Source organism: Hippopotamus amphibius, unplaced genomic scaffold (assembly GCF_030028045.1).
Source record: "Hippopotamus amphibius kiboko isolate mHipAmp2 unplaced genomic scaffold, mHipAmp2.hap2 H_1, whole genome shotgun sequence".
Lineage (NCBI taxonomy): Eukaryota > Metazoa > Chordata > Mammalia > Artiodactyla > Hippopotamidae > Hippopotamus > Hippopotamus amphibius.
The window spans coordinates 2064363-2087777 of record NW_026648280.1 but is presented as its reverse complement, the minus strand read 5'-3'; the positions used below and the strand labels follow the sequence as shown (position 1 = coordinate 2087777).

Below are 23415 nucleotides of genomic sequence, written 5' to 3'. Positions count from 1 at the left end.
CTACAATGAAGAGTGGCCCCTACTTGCTGCAACTAGTGAAAGCCCACACGCAGCAATAAAGACCCAATGCAACCAAAAATCAATAAAATAAATAAATAAAAATTTTAAAAAATCAAGAAATGGACTTTCCTGGTGGTCTAGTGGTTAAGACTCCATGCTCTCAATGCAGAAGGCAAGGGTTCACTCTCTGGTCGAGGAACAAAGATCACACATAAATAAATAAGTAAATCAATCAATCAATCAAGAAAATGTAAAATGGCCTTAAGGTTTCTGAAGTAAAGCAAAAATAAAACAGAGGAGACTAGAGAATTTGGGGCAGTAACCCCACCACACCTCACGGCTTCTGGGATATTGGTTCTGCTACCATTGATGGATCCCAGGCCCTTGGCAGTGAGAGTACAGAATCCTATCCACTGAACAACCAGGGAATTCTGGGGCAGTTTTAGAAGGGGCAACCTGGGAAGGCCTCTCAGAGGAGGGAATATAGAAGTGAGTCTCGAGTGAAGTGAGGGAGGAAGCCATGTGGATGATGAATGAATAAAGTATTCCCGTCCTGACAATGATAGGGCTACAATGAGAGAAACACAGTGTTCCTTGGACATTTACATCCAAAGGGACACCTCACTGCTACACACTAGCACCACTGAACAATTGAATTGCTTCACTTTCCAAATATAATTGTCTTAGACAGGAAAATTGATCATCAGAATCCAGTTACTCTTGCTGTTAAACAGATGGCAACTGCAAAGATAAATGTAGTGATGGGGGCTTCCCTGGTGGAGCAGTGGTTGAGAATCTGCCTGCCAATGCAGGAGACACAGGTTCAATCCCTGGTCTGGGAAGATCTCACAGGCCGTGGAGCAACTAAGTCTTTAGCCACAACTACTGAGCCCACATGCTGCAACTACTGAAGCCTGCTTGCCTAAAACCCATACTCCACAACAAGAGAAGCCACCATAAAAAGAACCCTGCGCACTGCAATGAAGAGTAGCCCCCACTCTCTGCAACTACAGAAAGCCCATGAGCAGCAACCAAGACCCAATGCAGCCAATAAATAAAAAATAAATAAATTTTAAAAAAATGCTTCTCTTGCCCATCTTTTCCCACAATCTCAATCCATCCTCTGCCCAGGCCCTTAGCTGTGCAGAGGTTAGTTGTCCCAGCCACCAGCAGCCAGCAGCCTCCAAACATGTCAGGTCCTGGCAACCAACTAGTCCAGGGGTCAGCCGTGCCCAACAGACTGCCCTCAATGTTCTATTTCTTTTTTTTTTTTTAATTAATTTATTTGGCTGCTCATGGTCTTAGTTGTGGCACATGGGATCTTCGTTGCAGTGTGTAGGATATTTAGTTGTGGCATGGGAACTTAGTTGCGGCATGCATGTGGGATCTAGTTCCCTGACCAGGAATGGAACCTGGGCCCCCTGCCTTGGGAGGGCTTAGTCTTATCCACTGAACCACCAGGGAAGTCCCTCTATTTCTTTCTTAGATTGACTATTATTAATTAGTTTTTCATCGACATTATATAATTGCTTTTTACACACCTGTAGAATGCCTGTTACACACCTGTAGCAAAAGATATAATGCAAAAGGCTTCAAATTAAAAAAAGAGTTTATTTGGGGGTCTTAAGACTTGCAATTCAGGAGACACAGATACAGGTAACCCCTAAAGAGTGTTTGGGGAAGAAAAAGGGTCAGGGACTTATAAAGCAAAATGCCCTGAGGTTGTTAAATCGCCTGGTTGAAAATTGTGATTGACTCACTCAGAAACCATTTGTCCTTAAGGAATCATGAGTTATTTTATTTTGTTTTTTGATGTATTAATTAATTTATTTAATGGCCGCATCAGGTCTTCATTGCTGCGTATGGGCTTTCTCTAGTTGCAGAGAGTGGGGCTTTTCTTCCTTGCTGTGCATGGGCTTCTCAATACGGTGGCTTCTCTTGTTGTGAAGCATGGGCTCTAGGTGCTGGAGCTTCAGTAGTTGTGGCGAATGGGCTTAGCTGTTCCGCACCATGTGGAATCTTCCAGGACCAGGAATCGAACCTGTGTCTTCTGAGTTGGCATGCATATTCTCAAACGCTGCACCACCAGGGAAGTCCCAATCATGAGTTACTTTAGGGTAAGGGTCAGATAAATATCTTGAGTTTCCAACAGGTGTTCTGGATGACTTCATCAGGTGAAAAGGTCAGATTCCATCCAGGTGAGACTTGCATGACTCACACTTCCTCAGTGGCTTCCTGGCTCCATTTTAGAGAGCTCTGTTAGCAACATGAACTCCATTTTGATCTTCCTTTCACACATGAAACTTCCAGAGTGAACGCTGTGAGGGTAATGTGTTTAGATGGGTAGAGCTGAGAAAAAAATTTCAGAGAGGGCTGTAGATTGAGGGATGTCAGGCAACTGTGAGCAGCTGGACCAATGTGGGGGTATTCCTCTGGTTCTTTCAAAATCTGTCCTGTTCCTATGTGCTTGCATGTGTGTATTGATGGGGCTGTGAACATGCTACCCCCAAGTGCAGCACTTTGGCATATTACAGGATGATAAGTGTGGCCATCTTGGAAAAGGACCAGGGAATGACCTTGAGCAAACAGGCCTAACATGGCACGGTCAAACAAATCACCTGAAGGCTTTGGTTTTTTTTTTTTATTGTTGTTGTTTTGCTTTTGCCACATTACACAGCATGTGGGATCTTAGTTCCCTGACCAGGGATCAAACCTGGACCCCCTGCAGTGGAAGTGCGGGGTCGTAACCACTGGACCACCAGGGAATTCCCCAAGGCTCTGGTTTGAGTCAATAACCAGAGACCCATAGGAGTAAAAGACTAGCTCTCTGCGGGGGCAGGCTGAGCTGCGGGAAGGGCACCTTGGGGGAGAGGAGGGCGCGAGGCGTTGAGGCAGGGGAAAGTGACGAGCTGCCCGTCATTGCCAGCCAGGGACGAGCACGCAGCCATTCTCCCACCTGGCTGCCCACGGTCACTCATCCGCAGAAATGTCAGCCGCCAGCGTCCGGGGCCTTCAGGCCACCTACCACAGGGTCCTTGATAAAGTGGAGCTCCTGCTGCCTGAGAAATTGAGGCCGTTGTACAACCACCCGGCAGGTCCCAGAACAATATTTTTCTGGGCTCCAATTATGAAATGGGGGTTGGTGTGTGCTGGATTGGCTGACATGGCCAGACCTGCAGAAAAACTCAGCACAGCCCAATCTGCTGTCTTGATGGCTACAGGGTTTATTTGGTCAAGATACTCACTCGTAATTATTCCCAAAAACTGGAGTCTGTTTGCTGTTAATTTCTTTGTCAGGACAGCAGGAGCCTCTCAGCTCTTTCATATTTGGAGATGTAACCAAGAACTAAAAGCTAAAGCAAACAAATAAGAGTTCCTGATCATCATAACAACCTAGATGTGGACATAACCACTGGGACCTAATTTGATTTATTATTCGGTTGTCAATGAGGTGATGGTAACTGTGTTAACGTTTGTAAGGCACAAAACCCACTTGTAATTGGGAGACAGTACTTGATTCAACAGAGAAATAAAGCAAACTTTTAATAATATTGCCTCTTTACATATGACTGAAGGAATTTATCTATGGATATTAGTAACATTTTTTTCTATTTGTCCATAACAAATCATGTTGCTCATACAAAAAAAAAAGAAAAGAAAAAAAAAGGAAAAGACTAGCTCTCTGTTCCACTGATGTATGTACATAGTTTTCAAAGGAAAAAAGCAGGTGATAAATCTGCCACATAGGATGTGAAGGTCTGACATATTCCTAAGTTGTTTCTGCAGGAAGCAGACGCCCCCACTCCCCAACCCTCACCAGACTCAGGGACTCAGACTGGGAAAGCACAGGACAATGGCCCTGGGTAGCTAAGGTGCACATCAAAGGAATGATTTCAATGAGCCCAGGCTCCTGCAACTTCACATACATAGAAAAGCACTATATTCCTTAACTTGAGATATCTGGTTTTCTTTAATTCACCATAATCTTTGATGTTCCAACTATCTGGTCTTTGTTGCAAAACTCCTATATATCCTGGCTCCTCCCTTACCTGTTTGGCTATCTGAGAGGCTGCCTCACAGGCTTGAAGTCCTCAGAAAATCTGCTGAATGAAACATAATTCTCAGCTTTAGGGTTGTGCATTTTTTTCAGTCGACATGTGTGAGATGAGGCCTCCGCTTTTCATTCAGTTCTCATGCAGACCAGTTTCTCGGTCCGCTGGCTGTGTGCTGGGTTCAAGGGGGAGGCCGACGCAGCCTTCGGACATCATGAAATTGTGGCTGAGAAATGCCTCCCGGGGGAGGCCTGAGGCGATGATTGTGATGGCGCCCCCTTGAGGACTGTGCGGGTGGATGGTAAGTGCTCAGCATTCAGAGGAATTCGGGGAAAGGTCATGATTACAATTCCAACAAGGCAACAACAGCCACAGCAGCAGCCTCTGAGCCTCCTGGGTCCTTGCCCTCTGCCAGCCCTATAGGGGCCAGAGCGCTTCACATGGCCTGATAAAATGTTTAAACCCAGCTCTGGGATCCGTCCTGGGGTCTGTCTCCAGCCTCTGGAGCTGTGTGACCTTGGGGAAGTGTTGGGCTGCACCCCACAGGCCTGCAGGCACTGTACTTGCTCAGCCTCAAGGCTGAGGAAAGCCCAGACTCAGCAGCAGAGACATCAACAGTTTAAAAGGTGCAGGGACTTGCGCACCCGAAGCATAAAGGTCTTGGAGGGACACCTCACTGTTTGTAGCAGGTGGCGGGCAGCACAGGACAGCAGTCTTCGCTACCAGGTGTCAACTAAAAAAATATATACAACCTAAAAGTTGAGAGTTATGTTTTATGTGGCAGAAATTTTTAGAACTTCAAGCCGGGGAGGCAGCATCTCAAGTAACCCTGAGAGAACTGCTCCGAGGAGGCCGAGAGGGGAGCCAGGATATACAGGAATTTTGCAACAAAGGGCAGGTAATAGAAACAAAAGATTACTGTTGAAGAAAAGAAAACTAGGCACGTCCCTGGTGGCGAAGTGGTTAAGCCTCTGCTCTCCTAATGCAGGGGACCCAGGTTCGAAACCTGGTCACGGAACCAGATCCCACATGCATGCTGCAACTAAGGAGCTGGCAAGCCACAACTAAGGAGTACACATAATGTAACTAAGGACCCTGCCTGCCACAACTAAGACCCAGGGCAACCAAATAAATAAATTAATTAATTAAAAAATCTAAAAAAGAAAAGAAAACTAGATATCTCAAGTTAAGGAATTTATTGCTTTTCTATGTATGGGAAAATGCATGATTCTGGACTCACTTCCTTGGTGGCTCAGTGGTTAAGAATCCGCCTGCCAATACAGGGTACTCGGGTTCAAGCCCTGGTCTGGGAAGATCCCAATTGCCACAGAACAACGAAGCCCGTGTGCCACAGCTACAGAGCCTGCGCTCTAGAGCCTGCAAGCCACAACTACTGAGCCCACATGCCACAACTATTGAAGCCCAGGCACCTAGAGCCTGTGCTCTGCAACAAGAGAAGCCACCACAGTGAGGAGCCTGTGCACCAAAATGAAGAGTATCCCTCACTAGCCACAACTAGAAAACGCACACATGCAGCAAGGAAGACCCTACACAGCCAAAAAAATAAATGAATAGAAATAAATAAATAAAAATTTTTTTAAAAAGAAGCAGAAATGAAGAATAAGTGATTAACGAGTAACCAGATCTCTTTCCTAGCTTCCTGTTCAATGATGTCACAAACTGTGTGAACAAGATAACATCTAGGGAAAATCACAAGAAGTCCACAAGCCTGCACACACCCCCATCTCAGTGATTAACTGAGATTACTTCCCTCCTTTCCTTGAAAAATTTCATAGCCAAGCAGACTCTCTGGAGGTGGTTTTTTTGGGGGATGCTGAGTCCACCATCTCCCCAGATTGTGGGCATTCTGATCAAAGGCACCTTCTTTTCCTATGGACATTTGTGAGTACATAATTGATTTTTTAAGCTGTCAGCAGCAAGACCTCCATTGGATAACAGCAGGTGGAGGCCCCATGTCCCCAGGCCCAGCCAGGCCTCTGTGCAAGTGCAGCACAGAGAAGGGGGGAAACTGGGAAGAGGCACTGTGCCCCCCACCCTGACGACCCCCAAGTTGAGGAGGTCTGGCAGCGATCAGAGCAGAGCAATGGGAAGCTCTCTTGGAGTGCGGGCCTGAGGAGTGTGTCCTTGTACAGACCTGAGCTGTAGATGGCCAGGGTGCTCCCGGCAGCCATCCGCTGTCCCCCCAAGTCACCGCCCGCAAGCTAGCACTAGGGCAACCACGCCCTGCACTAGCTGCATCACGGCGGGGCGGGGTGGGGTGGGGGTGTGGCCAGCGCATCCCCTCCTTACCTGCTCTGGGAGCCCATGATCAGATCCCCTCATCCTCTCCATGTTGCACAGGAGGAAACCGAGGCCCAGAGACGGGGTGTCTCTTGCCTGTGCTGAGTAAATGAGCAAGATAATGTCAGATGACTGTGTTCTCCGGACAACATAGAGTGAGAAGATCTTAGAGTCTGGGGGGACTTCCCAGGGGTCAATCAGAGGACTGCCAGGAAAGGACACAAGTCAATCTGGGATGAAGTGAGGGAGCCACATGGATTACAAATGAATAAACAGAAAATTCTGGGAGTTCCCTAGAGATCCAGTGGTTAGGACTGGATGCTTCCACTGCCTTGGGGCCAGGTTCAATCCCTGGTCTGGGAACTAAGATCCTGCAAGCCATGCAGTGGGGGTGGGATCTTACAGTGATCAGGGCTTACAGTGGTGAGCGCAGACAAGGTCACAGCTAGAGAGGAGCCCTGAGGCTTATTTGGGTTTCCATCCCAGGGGACTCAATTCTCCTGCATGTAATCATTATTAAACATTTTAATGAATTCATTTTTCAAATATAAATAAATATCTTAAAGAGGAAAATGGGTTCACAACTGTGAGGGGTAAACCAGCTCCACTTGGAATAAACAGAGGGCAACTGCAAAGGAAAATACAGTGACCTTAGTTCCACAGGAGCCCTCTGTTTATAAACTGTGTGCCTCACATTGGGACTTGGATCCACAAGGTGAGACTCACACGTGGCCAAAACCCAGATTGGGACTTAAACCCACATTCTTCCCACTGAGATCACACTCTTGGTCTCAGGACTTCATGAAGCTCAGGTTCTTGATGTCTCATCACAGAAAGAATTCAGTGAGAGACAAGGTGATAGTTGAGAAGCGGATTTATTCAGAGAGAAACGCACTCCACAGACAGAGTGTGGGCCATCTCAGAAGGCAAGACGGCACCAGGGAGTGGGGTTGTCAGTTTTTCTAGGGATGGGTAATTTCATAGGCTAATGAGTGGGAGGAGTATTCCAGCTCTTGGGGAAGGGCAGGGATTTCCAAAAATTGGGGCATCACCCACTTTTTGGCCTCTTATGGTTGGCCTCAGAAATGTCACGGAGCCTGTGGGTGTGTTATTTAGCTGATGTATTACAGTGTATACACTGAGGTTCAAGGTCTAGTGGAAGTCTGACTCATCTGCCATCTCCAACGGTTTAGGTCCTGTCCTCCAGCTATGTCATTCTTTCAAAGGTTGTGCCCTGCCCTCTTCCCTCCTGTTTCATTTACAAGCAGAAATTCCCAAACGTGCTAGTCTGAACGTCCACCTCCCACCTCAGTCAAATGCACAGGAGGTTACCAATGGGAACCCACCTTTGTATTGCTGAACTCTGCACATAAATCTCTGGGCTTGGAGCAGGGTGGAGGCCAGGCCCTCATTCTAGTTCTGATTTCGGTACCAGTCTGATGTGTGTGATGCCAAGTAGCGTCAGACAGTCAGCTGGTGTATCAGGGAGATGTGTCAACTGTGCATTTAACCTGCAAAATCCAAGCATACTGGCTAAGCAGAGGGTGTAAGAGAAAGAGCTGCTTTTTTTTTTCTTATCTTACTTGCTGATTCCAATAAAATGTACCCCTGAAGGGTCCGGGTATTAAAGTCAGACCAGTCACAAAACTGAGCATTTCAGAAGACATGGACATTCAAGATCTTTTATATGGCTAATGGAGCTACAATGGGTAAAAACCATTTTGAAAAAGTTTGCCCCCAGGTATTGGAAAAATACTCGTGTTTCTCCTTTACTCTCACGGTACTACCATACTCAACACTCTTTTTTTAATTGAAGTATACTTGATTTACCATATTATATTAGTTTCAGGTATGATTCAGTACAATAGTAATTCAATATTTTGATAGATTATGCTCCATTTAAAGCTATTACAAAATGGCTATATTGCCCCGTGCTGTACAATATATCCTTGTAGCTTATTGCTTTTATACATAGTTGTTTGTATCTATTAATCTCCTTCCCCTCTCTTGTCCTTCCCCCCTACCCTCTCCCCACTGGTAACCACTAGTTTGTTCTCTATATCTGTGAGTCTGTTTGTTTTATCATATACATTCACTTATTTCTATTTTTATATTTGACATATAAATGATTACATAGAGTACGTATCTTTGTCTGATTTATTTCACTAAGCATAATACTCTTCATTTTTTTTCCATAATACTCTTTAGTTCCATCCATATTGTTGCAAATGGCATTATTTCATTCTTTTTTATGGCTGAGTAATATTCCATTGTGTGTGTGTGTGTGTGTGTACACACATTATCTTTATCTGTTGATGGGCACTTAGGTTGCTTCCCTATCTGGGCTATTGTAAATAGTGCTGCTGTGAATATTGGGGTGCATGTATCTTTTTTTTTTTTTTTTGAAATAACCACACTGACACCAGAAGTGTGGCTGTTTTCTCACACCAACCAATTCTCTGTGACCCCATCTGAGTGTCCTACAATTCAATTAATTCTGACACTAATTCAAGTTAGTGCAAATCCCTCAGGTGAAGGGCTCAGCCCCACAAGACTGCCCCCCACTTCGAAGGCCAATCACAAATAGTGGGTACCCATGTGACCCACAAGTTGTCTGATTTGGCTGCAAAGCAGTGGTTCCTCTAACCGCCCTCCTTGAATTGGATCATTTGCTAGAACAGTTCATGGAAATCAGGGAAATACTCACTTAACCCATTTATTATCTTTGAAAGGGTGTGATAAAGGATTCAGATGAACGACCAGATGGAGTTAGGGATGGAGAGATGGGGAAGGGCCCCAAGCACAGGAGCTACGGTTCCTGTAGACTGGGGGCCTGCCACCCTCCTGGCACAGGGATGTGTTCTGCAACCTGCACCATCTCCAAGTCCTGGACTCCAGGAGGCATGACCTATTATCCACTCAATCTCCAGTCCCTCTCCACTTCCAGGAGGATGTGGGAGGGGCGGGGCTGAAAGTTCCCAGCTTCTAATCATGGCTCGGTCTTTCTTGTGACCAGTGCCCATCCTGAAGCCATCTGCGAGCCCACCAAGCATCACCTCATTTAATGCAAAAGACTCTCCTTTCATCCAGAAAATTTGAAAGGATTTAGGGGCTCTGAGTCAGGGGCCAGGGTCCAAGACCAAATTTTAGAGCAAAAGATGCTCCTAGGGGAATTCCCTGGCCATCCACTCTTTCACTGCTGTGGGTGCCGTTTCGATCTTTGGTCGGGGAGCTGAGCTCCCATGAACCCTACCGTGGGGCCAAAAACAAAACAAACGAAAAGCTCCTAGTGCTCTTATCTCTTAGGAAAATACAATGGATTTCAGAGCGCTGTGCTGGGGAACCTGGCAGAGTCCAATATATATATTTCTGCTCTTATTTCACAATCCATTGCACAGAGGTCTTTCCAAAGAAAAGTCTTGTCTTATACCACGATTTGCAAGAATACTCACAACAGCAAAACACCTGGAGACAGCCCAGGAAAGAGGATGGATAGCTGGGCTTCTCCACACAGTGGTCAGTATCCCAGCCCCATAGTTCTTCCTTCTCTGGATGCAGTGTGGGAATCAGAGAAGCGTCACAACTTACCCCACAGAGTGCCCCGTTCCAGGATTCAGGCCATTTCTACACAGCACCTTCCAGTTGCTCAGTGAGACTGAACCCTAATTTCCTACTGGAAACAGTGCACAAATGTGTTCCCAATAACTAGCAAATGAGCTTTTCCTCGACTATACAGAGAATCCTTTCTCTCCAAACTTCCCTTTCAAACTGGTTCTGCAGATAAGCTCCCTATCCCCATCACTCCATCTACTGGAAGAAATGAATGGGAAACATTGAACTTTTCCGCTGTTTGTTAATAAAATTGCATTCTGCAATTTTCAGTCACCGGTCTTTTTTAGATCCAGTTCAGCTATTAAACTGCCAGTGAATTAAAGAAACGATGATATATTATGTTACTGTAAAGGATCCCTTTTTCCAATCGAGGCCTATTTCCGAGAGTCTCCATCTCTGCTCTCCACCTTTTTAGGTCCTGTGTCTGCACTAGAGATAAAGGGTGTAGACAGAGGACAAGGGAGCAGGCAGAGAAAGTCTCACTCTCTCCATAAACTCACATTATTTTTGGGGGGGGGGGTGAAAAAATAAATGGACAATACAATCAGGAAATTATATATATATATTTTTAATTTTTTCTTTTTTCCTTTTTAAATTTTTTAATTAAAAATTTTATTTTATTATTATTTTTTTGGCCACACTGTGGGGCACGTGGGATGTTAGTTCCCTGACCAGGGATGGAACCCGTGCCCCCAGCAGTGGAAGCGCAGAGTCTTAACCATTGAACTGCCAGGAAAGTCCCCATTTTTTTAAAAATTATTTTTATAAAGTATATTCTAAATACAGCAGGACTATGAAAACAAACATAGGCACATACATATGTATGTACATCACACTGGGGCCACAGCCAAAGAAGCTTTTAGTGCGGAGGGAGCACTTTTGAGGGCAAGTTTCTGGTGAAGCCTAAGGTGGCGGTGGTAGGTGGAGGACTGGCGGAAGCGTCTCTGGCAAAGGGAACACACGTAGGGCTTCTCTCCCGTGTGGATTCTCTCGTGAGCCTGGAGGTTGGTTTTGTGGCTGAAGGCCATTTCGCACCTGCTGCACATGAAAGGCTTCTCCTTTGCATGAATCCTCTGATGCACACGTAGGTCTGATGCCTGGAAGAAGCCTTTGCCACACTCGGCACAAATATATGTCCTTTCGTTATTGTGTCTTTTCTGGTGAACTTTTAACCGAGAGGAATACCTAAAGATCTTGGGACACTTCTCACATTTGTATACTTTTGGGGCTCCGTGGAATCTTTCTTGGTGTTCCCCACATGCAGAGTTCCCCTCAGTGCTCTTGTGGGTAGAAATGAGCTCAAGGGTGACCTGGTCCGGCTTGGAGAGAAACTCTGGTTCCACCTCCATAAGGATATCTTGATAGGAAGGTCCTTTCAGGGATGTTTCCTGGGACCTGGAGGGGCCTGGACCTGCTCTTCTGGAGCTGAGTGGATTCTCCAAAGACACACCTCCTTCTTCAGGCCTGGCACAGCTCTCTTCTTGGACAATGAGTAGGAAAGGTGCTTGATTGCTTGGACTAGTAACACTGTCATCTACTTGACAAGTTTTCAAAGAAATGTTGCCACCATTTTCTTTATCTTCATTTCCTGTAGGGGAAGAAAAATGTGACTCAGTGAAGGTATACCCAAGAAAGAGTCCACACAGATCATCCCTCTGGTATCTGGGCTTTCCCCACTCACTTTGTCCTGCTTCCAGGGAAGTATCTTGAGGAGTCCAGAAGGGTGTTTCCATAGCCTCTCTTGTTGGGGTTCCTGTCGACAACTGTTTTGTGAAGTGAATGATGACTTCTCTTAAGGGCATATTCTCACAAAAGAGGGCTTCCTGCCCCTGCATGTGGATGTGGACCTGTGAACAAAGCCTGATTACTATCTATAATAACTCTTCTTTCTCTACCTCCAGGCAACTCCAACAGACTACTTATTCCTTATACCCCCATGCCCCTCACCCTGGGGGTCAGAACCCTCTACTTACTAAGCCAGGTGGCTTCATGTCATCATCAGTCAGATCTTCCATGAATTTCTCCAGGTTTCTGCCACTTGCATTCCATTTCTCTTGTAAAGTGGACCTGTCACTGTAGTGGCCATGGATCATAAACTGTTCCAGGACTAAACGAGAAATGATTTCCTCCTTGGTGTGTTTTTCTGGCTGCAGCCATGAGTGAAATAATTTATAGAGTCTCTGCAGTTCCTGCCTTGCACATGAGTTATTGCCATTTTGAAATAAGCTGAGCTGAGTGCTCGGGAACTCAGAGATCGCCTCTCCCTCCTGGACGGCAGATCCTTGACTGGGTTTAAGCTCTGAATTATCTGACCCAGGATCCTTCCTGGATGGTTCAGCTTGGACGGAGATTCTGAGGTCTAAAGCCATTCTTAACAAGAATTCTCAGACAGCTGCAACTTCAGGGATTCAATCTCTGCTGACTTGTTTCTTGGGGGATCTATTTCAACAATGGGTGGATGTTTAAGAACTACAGCTAGAAATAGAAGAGATATGTAATTGATTACAACACTGGTATAATCAAAAAGAAACAAACAAAATTCAGATTCATTTCAGTTCATGGATGAATTCTACTGGACATTTAGTGAATAAACAAATGGAGAAAAGTGCAACCTCGTTAGTCATCCCAGAAATGCAAAATAAAACTACAACAACATGCTACAAAATACCTACCAGAATCACTAAAAAAAAAATAGAGTTGGCACTGGCATGGATTCGAGCACCTGGAACTCTCAGTCACTGCTGGTGAGTATGCATGATGGAAATGCTTTGACTAGTATGTACTAAATCCGTATTCATGCACTCCCTGTGACTCATCAATTTGATGCCTCGGCATGTACTCAACAGAAAAATATACTCATGTGCATCAAAGACATATACAAGAATGTTAATATCAACATAATTCATAATATTCTCATGCTGTAAACAATCCAAATATCGAACTTAACTGGGACAGATTACAATTAATTGATGTAAAGGGATATTTGATAGCAATGAAAAGAAATGAACTTCTTCATGCAACAACATACAATAACCACAAAACACAATGTCAAATGAAATAATCCAGGCACCAAACAATATCTCCTTTATGTTCATTGAAAAGCATATAAATATTATCAATATTATTTAGGATGTGGGGTAAAATTTTGGAAACAATAGTAGATCGTGTGATAGGTACATAGGGAGGGCTCCATAGGAGGACCCCATCCCATTTTGCCTGGGACTAAAGAGGAGTTCCTAGGATGCTGTTCTTCCAGTTTTAGCTGGCTATAGTCTACCTCTTGATCTTGGAGGTAGTTACACAGAAGTGTTTCTCTGTAAAAATCCATCAAGCTGTATACTTTCAACTTTTCTTTTTTCTGTATATACATTTCAATAAAAACATTCAATTTTAAATAGTAAATGGGGTCTTAAATTGTAATTGGATATGATTTAACTGAATGAAGGCGATGACCTAGTACAAAGATGTTCTTTTAATCATTATAAGAAAACAAAATATTACTAAAAATGGACACTAAAGTGAATGAAATAGGACAGGCTAGAATCCATGCATTTGATCTCATCTTGTGTTGGAAACTCCTACATCAGACACAAACTTCTGCAGAGCCACGCCAGCTACACCCCATGTCAGCACAATGATACATTCCCTAGGAAATTTTCCCTTTACTTTCACCTCTACTGTCTTTCTTTTTTCCATCAACAATTACCCTTCTTTGTGAAAAACATGTATTTGCTTCCCTGATTTTTATCAAAGTTATAATAATTTTATATCCATCTGTTTCTAATGCCTATCTTTTCCCCCTGGAGTGTGGGATTCAGAGTTGAAACTGAGTTTGCATTGTTCCCTATGGATTTGTGATTGCAAATCACATGATCTGGGTAACTGTAGGCACAGCCCTTGAGATGTCAAACAGATAAAAGATTTAATCCTCTTTCTATACCATTGCTCTATTTTTGTGCTCTTTTCTTTTTTATATATATAGTTAACATTTCAAAGATTTATAATTTTTTTTGACCGCGTGCCATGCAGCTTGTGAGATCCTAGTCCCCTAACCAGGGATGGACACCGAGCACTGGGCAGTGAAAGTGTGGAGTCTGGACCACCAGGGAATTCCCAGAATTTTTTTTTCTTTTTCTGGATATTTTTTTTTTGGCTGTGCCCCGAGGCATGTGGGATCTTAGTTTCCAGACCAAGGAGGGAGCCCACACCCTCTGCACTGGAAGCGCAGAGTCTTAACCACTGGACTGCCAGGGAAGTCCCTGGATTTTTTTTTTTTAAGAAAATGTCATGCCACAAAAATCAGAAAATCTGTGGGACTTCCCCAGTGGGGCAGTGGTTAAGAATCTGCCTGCCAATGCAGGGGACATGGGTTTGATTCCTGATCTAGGAAGATCCCACATACCTCAGAGCAACTAAGCCCATGCACCCTAAAACCTGTGCTCCACAACAAGAGAAGCCACCACAACTAAGAGTAGCCTCTGCTTGCCACAATTAGAGAAACCCTGCTCCAGCAATGAAGACCTAACACAGCCAAAAAAAAAAAAAAAAAAAAATCAGAAAATGTGGGTGTTTGTTGGGATTGATAGCTGGGCTCCCAAATACCTAATTAATTTCTGTTAACTGATGTCTACTTTGTGTCAACCTCACTTGGTGATCTGATCAGACTAGTCACACGATCTCATCAATAAATGAGGCAAAGATGATTCTAGGAAAAACCCTACAGGAGAAGTTGAACACATCTTTGCTCTCCCCTAATCCATTTATCACACCTATTCAGTCAACCTTTTAAAATGCTAATCTGCTTAGGTCAGGCTCCACCACTCCACCCAGTTCCCTCCATGGCTCATTCTTGCTCTCAGGGAAAAGTGCCAAGTCCTTCCTGGTTCCACCAGGCTTTGCCCAGGCCTGTCCTGACCCCTCCCACCCCATCGTAGGTGTTGGGGCTGTTTCCTACATCCTGGTACACTGGTCTTTTTGTTTGTTTCTTTTTTTCTGTATAATCCATACCTCCTTCTTCATCTGGGACTCCCTAAGAGTTCCTTTTTTTTTTGATCACACTGTGTGCTATGTAGGATCTTAGCTCCCTGGCCAGGGATTGAACCTGTGCCCCTGTGTCCACTGCAGTTGATGTGAGGAGTCTTAACCACTGGACTGCCAAAGAAGTCCCACGGGTTCTCTTTCTGGACTACCCCAGGTGCACACAGACCACATGATCACATTTGCAGACACGCAATGAGTTTCACACAAACAAGGCTGTAGAGCACTATTATGGCTAGGAACTTGGAATTTGAAATTGCTGTTTTGGGAATTTTCATCACAAGAAAAATAAATGTGATGATGTATGCTGACGGATGTTAACCAGACTTGCTGTGGTGATCATTTCCCAATACATGAAATACAATGTTATATGTCAATTTTATCTCAATAAAAACCAAAACACAACAACCTCCCCCCATGCTCCCCCCCCCACCGCCACACACACACACACACACACACACACACACACACACACACACAGCCAGTGTTCTTAACCTGGCGCCTGGCGTTTAGAAGCTGTGTGACCCCAGACACTTTACCCATAAGGTCATGGGGGCTCTGATCTTTAACAACACCCAGCTCAGAACTGCTGTGGGAGCTAAAAGAACTAATATCTATGAAGCACATGGAGCACTTGCTGGTGCATGGTAAGCGCTTGATAAAAGTCCGCTAAATAACTGACACACACCCTCTCAATTTCAGCCTCACCCTCACTTCAGCTGGCCGTGGACCTACACTTCCACAAGATGCAATAAAACGAATTACTAGAACATCAAATTAACAAAAACAGCAAAGCCAGACAAATGGACTTTCCTAAGAGTCGTCTGCTTCAGGCCATATTTCGCACAGCCGGAGAGTTGTCACAAGTGACCACCCCCCATGCTTGAGAGACATCCATATCTAGGAATTTTCTCCCCATAGTTATGCGCACATGCATGTACACTCACATACACGAAATGGGAAATTTTACTTTGTTCAGGAAACTCACCTCCTTCAGAAGACTGAACTTCAAGCTGGGTAATCCTGGGCTGATGGCTGAGCAGCTGTGTGACTCAGTTTCTGAACTGGGCTCATCTGATGTGCTTTCCCAAGGCTCCTCCCTTTTATAGGGTCAGGGACAGTAATGCACTTAAAGACATGATTGGATAAACTGTGCCTGTTGATGAAATCTCTGTTGAATCTTCATCAGCTGTAGCTCCAGCTTTCCAGTATAGTATTATGTAACAGCCCTGGGCCTGGGGCAATAGACCACAATCAAACACATTCATCTTTGTGCTGCAGTGATATGTAACAACATTTGCACTTAAGTGGGGATATAAAGTTTAATCTCACATATGTTCTGGTCAAGTTTTGTCCTAAATAGGTCTTATACAAACTTAACACTTTCCAGTTTTCCAAGATTTGCGAATTGCAAGTGAAGCAAAGAATAAGGCTAACATCCTCTTCTCCTGGGAATTCCATGGCAGTCCAGTGGTTAAGACGCCACACTTTCACTGCCCAGGGACGGGGGAACTAAGATCCCTCAAGCCATGTGGCACTGTAAAGGGGAGGGAATTCTCTCCTCCTATGCATCCAGAGCTGGTGAGTCAGAAGGCACCCCAGGAGGGGTTCCTAGTCCAACAAAGAAGTCACAGGGGCTGAAACCAAGATTATTTAGTGGGAAGGGAAAGAGCGGTGCTTATTTTATGTAAAGAAACCACATGATGTTTGATGAACTTGTGGGGACTGAGGAAAAGAAAGGAGATAAAGTGGGGAGAGGCTCCTGGTTTGAAAATGTGGAGTCGGGTGTCATGTACTCACTAGGGGGAAAGTGCAGGAAGAGATTTCAGGAAAACTCAGCACTTGTGTTTCCTGACTTGTGGTGGAGAGAGTGACCACCCAGGAGAGGAGAGAAGAGTTAGGGAAGCAGATGGAGTGTTTTCTTGAGAGAAGAGACTTTTGCAGCAGTCCTAACATTACCTGCTTTCAATTTATATCCATAATCAAACCACGTTTTATCCCTCCACTGCACTGAGGTCAACTCCTAACTGGCTTTCCCTCCTACCATCAGTCTTTCTTTTTTTCTTTTTCTTTCTTTTTCTTTTTTTTTTTGGCCATGCCACGTGGCTTCCAGGATCTTAGTTCCATGACCAAGGATTAAACCCAGAGCCAGGGAAGTGAAAGCGCAGAGTCCTAACCACTGGATCGCATAGGGAAGTCCCCCACCATCCTTTTTATTCCCGAAGCAGCCATCACAGGGACCCTGTTATAAGGGAGTCTGGACAAGTCCCTGCTCTGTGGAAGTTCCCCAGTGGCTTCCCGTCATTCAGAGCAAGGCATAGATTGCTTCTGGTAAAGAACTTCTCCACTCCCTGTGGCTTCACAGTTTCACAAAATTCAATAAAAACGAATGATCAGAAACGTGAAATTAACATGAAAACAAACCCGTCCAAAGTTCAAGGTCTTTTATGTCATCAGATTCAATGGCCGTAACATATCCGTCAACCCGCCCTTAGAGTTTACAAGCTGACTCTGTTCGCTAACCTCACCCCAGTCAGGAGAGTCTGGAGAGTGGCAGAGTCCTCTGCCCACACTCCAAACACTGCAGACACGGTGTAGAAACAGTGCCCTGATGGTGTCCTGGAGGCCGTGTTGACCTGGCTCTGGTGCCCTGACCACCTCAGCTCTTCCTCTTGCCCCTTTGCTTACTCTGCACCACCCTCACTCGAACCTCGAGGCTTCACCCCCACTTTGGGCCTTTATCCCTCTTCCTCTGTCTCCGGGAGGAGAACCCACAGCTCTCCTCGAATCCTGTCCAGGTCTTTTTTCAAACATCTGCTTCTCGGTGAGAGCTGCCCTGGACCCGTTTTCTAAAATTCAGCACCTCCCCACCCCCTGCCCAAGTCGGTCTCTATTTACCCGTCTAGCTTTGTTTTTCTCCATAGTACCGATCTCCATCAGACAAACTGTGCTCTCCTTACTTGCCTTATTTACTGTCTGTCCATCCCCATAGATAGGAATCTTTTCCTGTTTTGTTCCGCACAGAATCCCCAGTGGTTTACACAGAGCTCGGCACTTTGCAAGTCTCATTAATTGTGCGTCAATTTGAAATGAATATTCCAGAGACAGTATGGCCTGATCTAATGTGGCAGCTGCAGGGAAGGCAGACTCGGATAATTTATGGAATTGATGTGTGGACTAGAAACCTCAAGATAGCTTTGGGTCTGGGAGAGATGGTGATCTTGCAAGAGCTGCTGATTACACCCCAAAATGGCAGTAGGGAAATCAGACCTTAGAGAAAAACACAGATGACAGCAACTAGCAGAGTCCTGTTCCAAAATATGAGGGAGGGCTTCCCTGGTGGCACAGTGGTTAAGAACCGCCTGCCAACGCAGGAGACACAGGTTGGATCCCTGGTCTGGGAAGATCCCACATGCCGCAGAGCAACTATGCCCATGCGCCACAACTACTGAGCCTGTACTCTAAAGCCCAAGAGCCACAACTACTGAAGCCCCATCACCTAGAGCCCATGCTCTGCAACAAGAGAAGCCACTCAGCTGAGAAGCCCACACACTGCAAGGAAGAGTAGCCCCCATTCCCAGCAACTAGAGAAAGCCCACGTGCAGCAATGAAGACCCAATGCAGCCAAAAATAGTAAGATAAAATAAAATAAAATATAGAATAAAATAAAAAGATTAAAAAAAACCCATAAAGGACATCATCTCAGACTTGACTAGATGAAAGTCCAAAGCTGAGGTGAGGAAGAGTAAAAGAACAGTGGTTTCATGTTCACTTCAACAGGACATAAAATAAAATAAGAGATTGGCATGGCCTCTGCACAAGGATGACATGCAAATTTTGGAAGAGTTCCATATTTTGTGCCCTTCCCCACCGTCCTGAAACCCTTTGCTAATTCACACAGACACACAGACACACAGACACACAGACACACACACACACACACACACACACACACACACACACGGTTTCAGTTTCCACATACATGGCCTCAGGACAGTCATTACCTTTCCATGGCAGCTTCAGACTGTGGTGTTGGAATATATTGTGATATCTGGCAAGAGTGTTTTCAGAGAGATCAGGCAAATTGGCTGCCCCTGGGCTGTCAGGCCATCCCCTCTCATCCCACAGACTTTTGGGATGCCAGTTCAGGAGACACCAACACCCTGGCCAAGTTAAGATGAAAATAGATGAGCGTGGTCACCAACTGTGGTGAAAGCTGGGCTCCCTTCCCTGGTCCATCTCCTCATTTCATATACTATTGCATCTGCCAGGGAAGCTGGCCCGACCTTCACCTTTCCTACACATAACACACACATACACAGCAACTCATACATGTGGGGAAAAGTAACTAGATATGAAAGAAGAATGGCAACCTCACAAAAATCATAGTAAGAAACATTTACTATATGGAATAAAGAGCTGGAAGAAAAGTACAAAGAAATAAAAATAAGAGGATAAAATAATCCAGGATATGAAAGAAAAAAGCCATAGGAACAAGAAGATAATGCTTTAATGAAGTTGGGAAAATGTTGGTTATGGAAAACATTTATAAAGAAAAGACTGGGCTTCCCTGGTTGCACAGTGGTTAAGAATCCACCTGCCAATGCAGGGGACACAGGTTCTATCCCTGATCTGGGAAGACCCCACATACTGCAGAGCAACTAAGCCCAGGTGCCACAACTACTGAGCCTGCAAGCCACAACTATTGAGGCCACATGCCTAGAGCCCATGCTCTGCAACAAAAGAAGGCATTGCAATGAAGAGTAGCCCCCATTCCTGGAAACTAGAGAAAGCCTGTGTGCAGCAACGAAGATCAATACAGCCAATAAATAAAATAAAAAATAAATAAATTTATTTAGAAAAAAAAAAAGGACTGAACAGGGAGTTCCCTTGTGGCTTAGTGGTAAGGATTCCGGGCTTTCACTGTTGTGGCCCTGGGTTCAATCCCTGGTAGGGGAACTGAGATCCCACAGCTGTGCAGCACAGCCAAAAAAAAAAAAAGGACTGAATAGAATAAATAGGAGGATGGGGATATTTAAACAATGAATCAGTGAGTCTGATGATCAGATTGAAGATGACATCTAAAAGGCAGAGGGCTGCAGAAAGAAATAGCATAAAAGAACAGAGGCTGTGATCCGCCTGTGGGAAGGGATTTTCTCTGCTTTATATTTCTGAAACAGTGGCTAACGCCTATTGCTATTAAATACTAGTTGTGGGATACATAAAGAAAATGGAGGGAATTCCCTGGCAGTTCAGTGGTTAGGACTCTGCACTCTCACTGCTAAGGGTATGGTTTTGAGCCCTGGTCGGGGAACTAAACCCACCCCCCACAACACACACACATTCAAAAAAAAAAAAAAAGAAAGAAAAAACAAAGCAAGAGTCCTAGTCAAGAAATGGTGCAATTCATTTAACTTGACGGGTGCAGCAGGGTCTCTCCCATCTCCCAGTGGCCCTTAATCTTGAGGCATTTAGTATAGCTCAGAAATTATTACTGACTCAGGTTCTTGGATCTTTTTAATCAATAGAAATTGATAAGAGCCCAGGTGAGAAATTTAGTCAAGACTTTACTGGGACTTGTGCTGCAGCAGGAGGGAGCCAAAACAAGTAACAGATGCCCTTGCTCACTCCCTGAGGAGGGGCTAGCTGGTCCCTTAAATGGGGGGAGGGCAGGAGGGATTGGTGGGTCTGGCTGGAGGGGTAACTTACGTGGTCTGCCTGCCCCCTTGGTGGTGCCCTGTGCAGGGATCATGTGTAGAACACTGCCTTTGCTTCCAGAAGGCAGGCACCTCAAAAGTAGCAGCTGGGGGACTTCCCTGGTGGTACAGTTGTTAAGACTCTGTGCTCCCAATGCAGGGGGCCTAGGTTCGATCCCTGGTTAGGGAATTAGATCCCACATTCATGCTGCAACTGAGTTCACATGCCACAGCTAAGGAGCTGGTGAGCCACAACTAAGACCCAATGCAACCAAATAAATAAATATTAAAAAAAAAAAGTGGCAGTTGGATTTTGGCCTTTTGTATCTTATTGTTTATAATTTTGCATGCACCTAGTTACTTTTAGTCCCTTATAGCTTCTTTGTATTCTGCTGTTCAAAGAGATGCTTGTCCAAGTGCAAGCACTGCAGCAACGGGCCTCAGGTCCCAGGTCCCAGCCCGTCTCAAGGTGAGGAGCAAATCTTTGATTATGTCACCTGGGGTGGCTGATCAGAACTGGGCAGCTGAGGGCCAGATCTCAGGCTTTCTTTCATTTTCCTGGTAGATGTTAACGTCCAGTCTCCGTAGGAAGGCTTTTGGTTTCTCTAAGGCAGTTGTTGACATCAATGATGCACACATCCATACTTACTATAATGCTTTGAAATTGATAGTTTTTTCCCCTTTGTATCAGTGGCTTGTTCCTTCATATTAATGGGTAGTATTCCATTTATAAACATAAAAATTTCTTAACCATTCTTCTGTGGATGGATGTTTGGTTTTGTTATCTAGTTGTCTGCTTTGAAGAATAAAGTTCCTGGAAATGTGCGAATACATATTTCTGTGGACACAGGTTTCCATTTCTCTTGTAGTTTATCCTTAGGAATAAGTGGATGATTAATTTCATTAACTGCCAGTGTTTCCAAATTTATTTTTACTATTTTGCATTCCTACCAGCAACATGTGAGACTTCCACTTTTCTTCATATCTTCAACACCTAGATATTGTCAGTCTTTTAATGCTACCCACCAATATGAGTGTGCAGTGGGAACCTCACGATGGTTTTCATTCATATTTCCTTAAATAATAATACTGAACTTATTTTCATGTGCTTATTTATGATTCATATATCACCTTTAGTGAAATATGTGTTCAAATGTTTTGCCTATTTTTTTATTTCCTTAAAATTTGTTTATTTTTTAATTTATTTTCTGGCTGTATTGGGTCTTCGTTGCTGCACGTGGGCTTTCTCTAGTTGCTGTGAGTGGGAGCTACTCTTTGTTGCGGTGCCTGGGCTCCTCATTGCAATGACTTCTCTTGTTGCGGAGCAAGGGCTCTAGGCACACATGCTTCAGTAGTTGCAACACGTGGGCTCAATAGTTGTGGCTCACGGGCTCTAGAGCGTAGGCTCAATAGTTGTTGCACACAGGCTTAGTTGCTCTGCAGCATATGGGATCTTCCTGGACCAGGGGTCAAAACTGTGTCCCTTGCATTGGCAGGTAGATTCTTAACCACTGTGCCACCAGGTAAGTCCGCATTTCGTCTTTTAGACCACTTTATTTTATTATTTTTTTAATTTTTAATTTTTAATTTATTTTTATTTATTTTTTTAGCTCTTTATTGGAATATAATTGCTTTATACTCTTGTACCAGCTTTTGAGGTACACCAAAGTGAATCAGCTGTATTTATACATATATCCCCATATCCCCTCCCTCCCGCGACTCCCTCCCACCCTCCCGTCCTGGCCCTCTAACACATCACCCATCATCGAGTTGATCTCCCTTTGTTATACAGCAACTTCCCACTAGCTATCCATTTTACAGTTGGTGGTGTAAATATGTCTATGCTACTCTCTCACTTTGTCCCAGCTTCCCCTTTGCCCCACCCCCCCAACCCCATGTCCTCTACATCTGCATCCTTTTTCTTGCCCTATCACTGGGTTCATCGGTACCATTTCTTTAGATTCCATATATATGAGTTAGCATATGGTATTTGTTTTTCTCTTTCTGGGTTACTTCACTCTAGGTATGACAGTCTCTAGGTCTATCCACCTCATTACATATAGCTCAACTTCATTCCTTTTTATGGCTGAGTAATATTGCATTGTATATATGTGCCACATCTTCTTTATCCATTCATCTGTTGCTGGGCATTTAGGTTGCTTCCAGGTCCTGGCTATTGTAAATAGTGCTGCAATGAACATTATGGTACATGTTTCTTTTTGGATTATGGTTTTCTCTGGGTATATGCCCAGTAGTGGGATAAACCACTTTAAGGTAATATTTCCCCCTCCTTAAAAACTTTTTAAAATTTTTGTGGAGAAGAAAATGGGTCACTTGCACAGAATCCTTTCCATCATTCTACTAGTTAACTTCATCCTTTTGATATTGTCTAACACATTTCCTAAATGGCCAAAAAATGCATAATTTTCTCTAAAAGATGGTTGAATGTAGGTTCAGCTTTTTGTCAAGGATACTTCCCAGGCAGTACAGTGTTGTTCTCATCGCCTACAACTGGGGGCCATTATGACAGGCTGCATGTAGCCCTTTCTGGGACACGAGGGACCATGTGCCCAACATCAATTTCCCACAGCCTGTCATCTGTTGGTTGCAGCTGTCAGTGATGATCATTCTGTAGGTCTGCTACTATACTAGAGGAAGCAAAATGTTAATATGCTGTTACCATTTTTGTATTTTCACTGAGAATTCTTCTACAGAAA

The 23415-nt window shown here is 44.4% G+C and overlaps 2 protein-coding genes and 1 pseudogene across 2 annotated transcripts; 2 read left to right on the top strand and 1 right to left on the bottom strand.

Moving 5' to 3' along the window:
* Positions 1 to 2840: 2840 nt before the first annotated feature.
* LOC130842956 (mitochondrial pyruvate carrier 2-like) lies at positions 2841 to 3370 on the top strand. The gene has a single exon (XM_057719539.1). The coding sequence runs from the start codon at positions 2987 to 2989 to the stop codon at positions 3368 to 3370; it is 384 nt and encodes a 127-aa protein (XP_057575522.1). The 5' UTR covers positions 2841 to 2986.
* Positions 3371 to 10795: 7425 nt separating this feature from the next.
* On the bottom strand, positions 10796 to 12334 carry LOC130843050 (zinc finger and SCAN domain-containing protein 4-like). The gene is made up of 3 exons (XM_057719713.1): positions 11939 to 12334; positions 11647 to 11812; positions 10796 to 11553 (listed from the first exon to the last, which is right to left on the bottom strand). The coding sequence occupies exons 1-3, from the start codon at positions 12332 to 12334 to the stop codon at positions 10796 to 10798; spliced, it is 1320 nt and encodes a 439-aa protein (XP_057575696.1).
* A 6434-nt stretch (positions 12335 to 18768) lies between these two features.
* Positions 18769 to 18860, top strand: LOC130843070 (U6 spliceosomal RNA; annotated as a pseudogene).
* The last annotated feature ends 4555 nt before the right edge of the window (positions 18861 to 23415 follow it).

Excerpts from the sequence above, each read along its gene's own strand:
- LOC130842956 (XM_057719539.1), top strand. The coding sequence starts at position 2,987 with ATGTCAGCCGCCAGCGTCCGGGGCCTTCAGGCCACCTACCACAGGGTC.
- LOC130843050 (XM_057719713.1), bottom strand. The coding sequence starts at position 12,334 with ATGGCTTTAGACCTCAGAATCTCCGTCCAAGCTGAACCATCCAGGAAG. Across the intron at positions 11,813-11,938 it reads ACATGAAGCCACCTGGCTTA|GTCCACATCCACATGCAGGG; the intron begins GTAAGTAGAGGG and ends CTTTGTTCACAG. Across the intron at positions 11,554-11,646 it reads TTCCCTGGAAGCAGGACAAA|GAAATGAAGATAAAGAAAAT; the intron begins GTGAGTGGGGAA and ends CTTCCCCTACAG.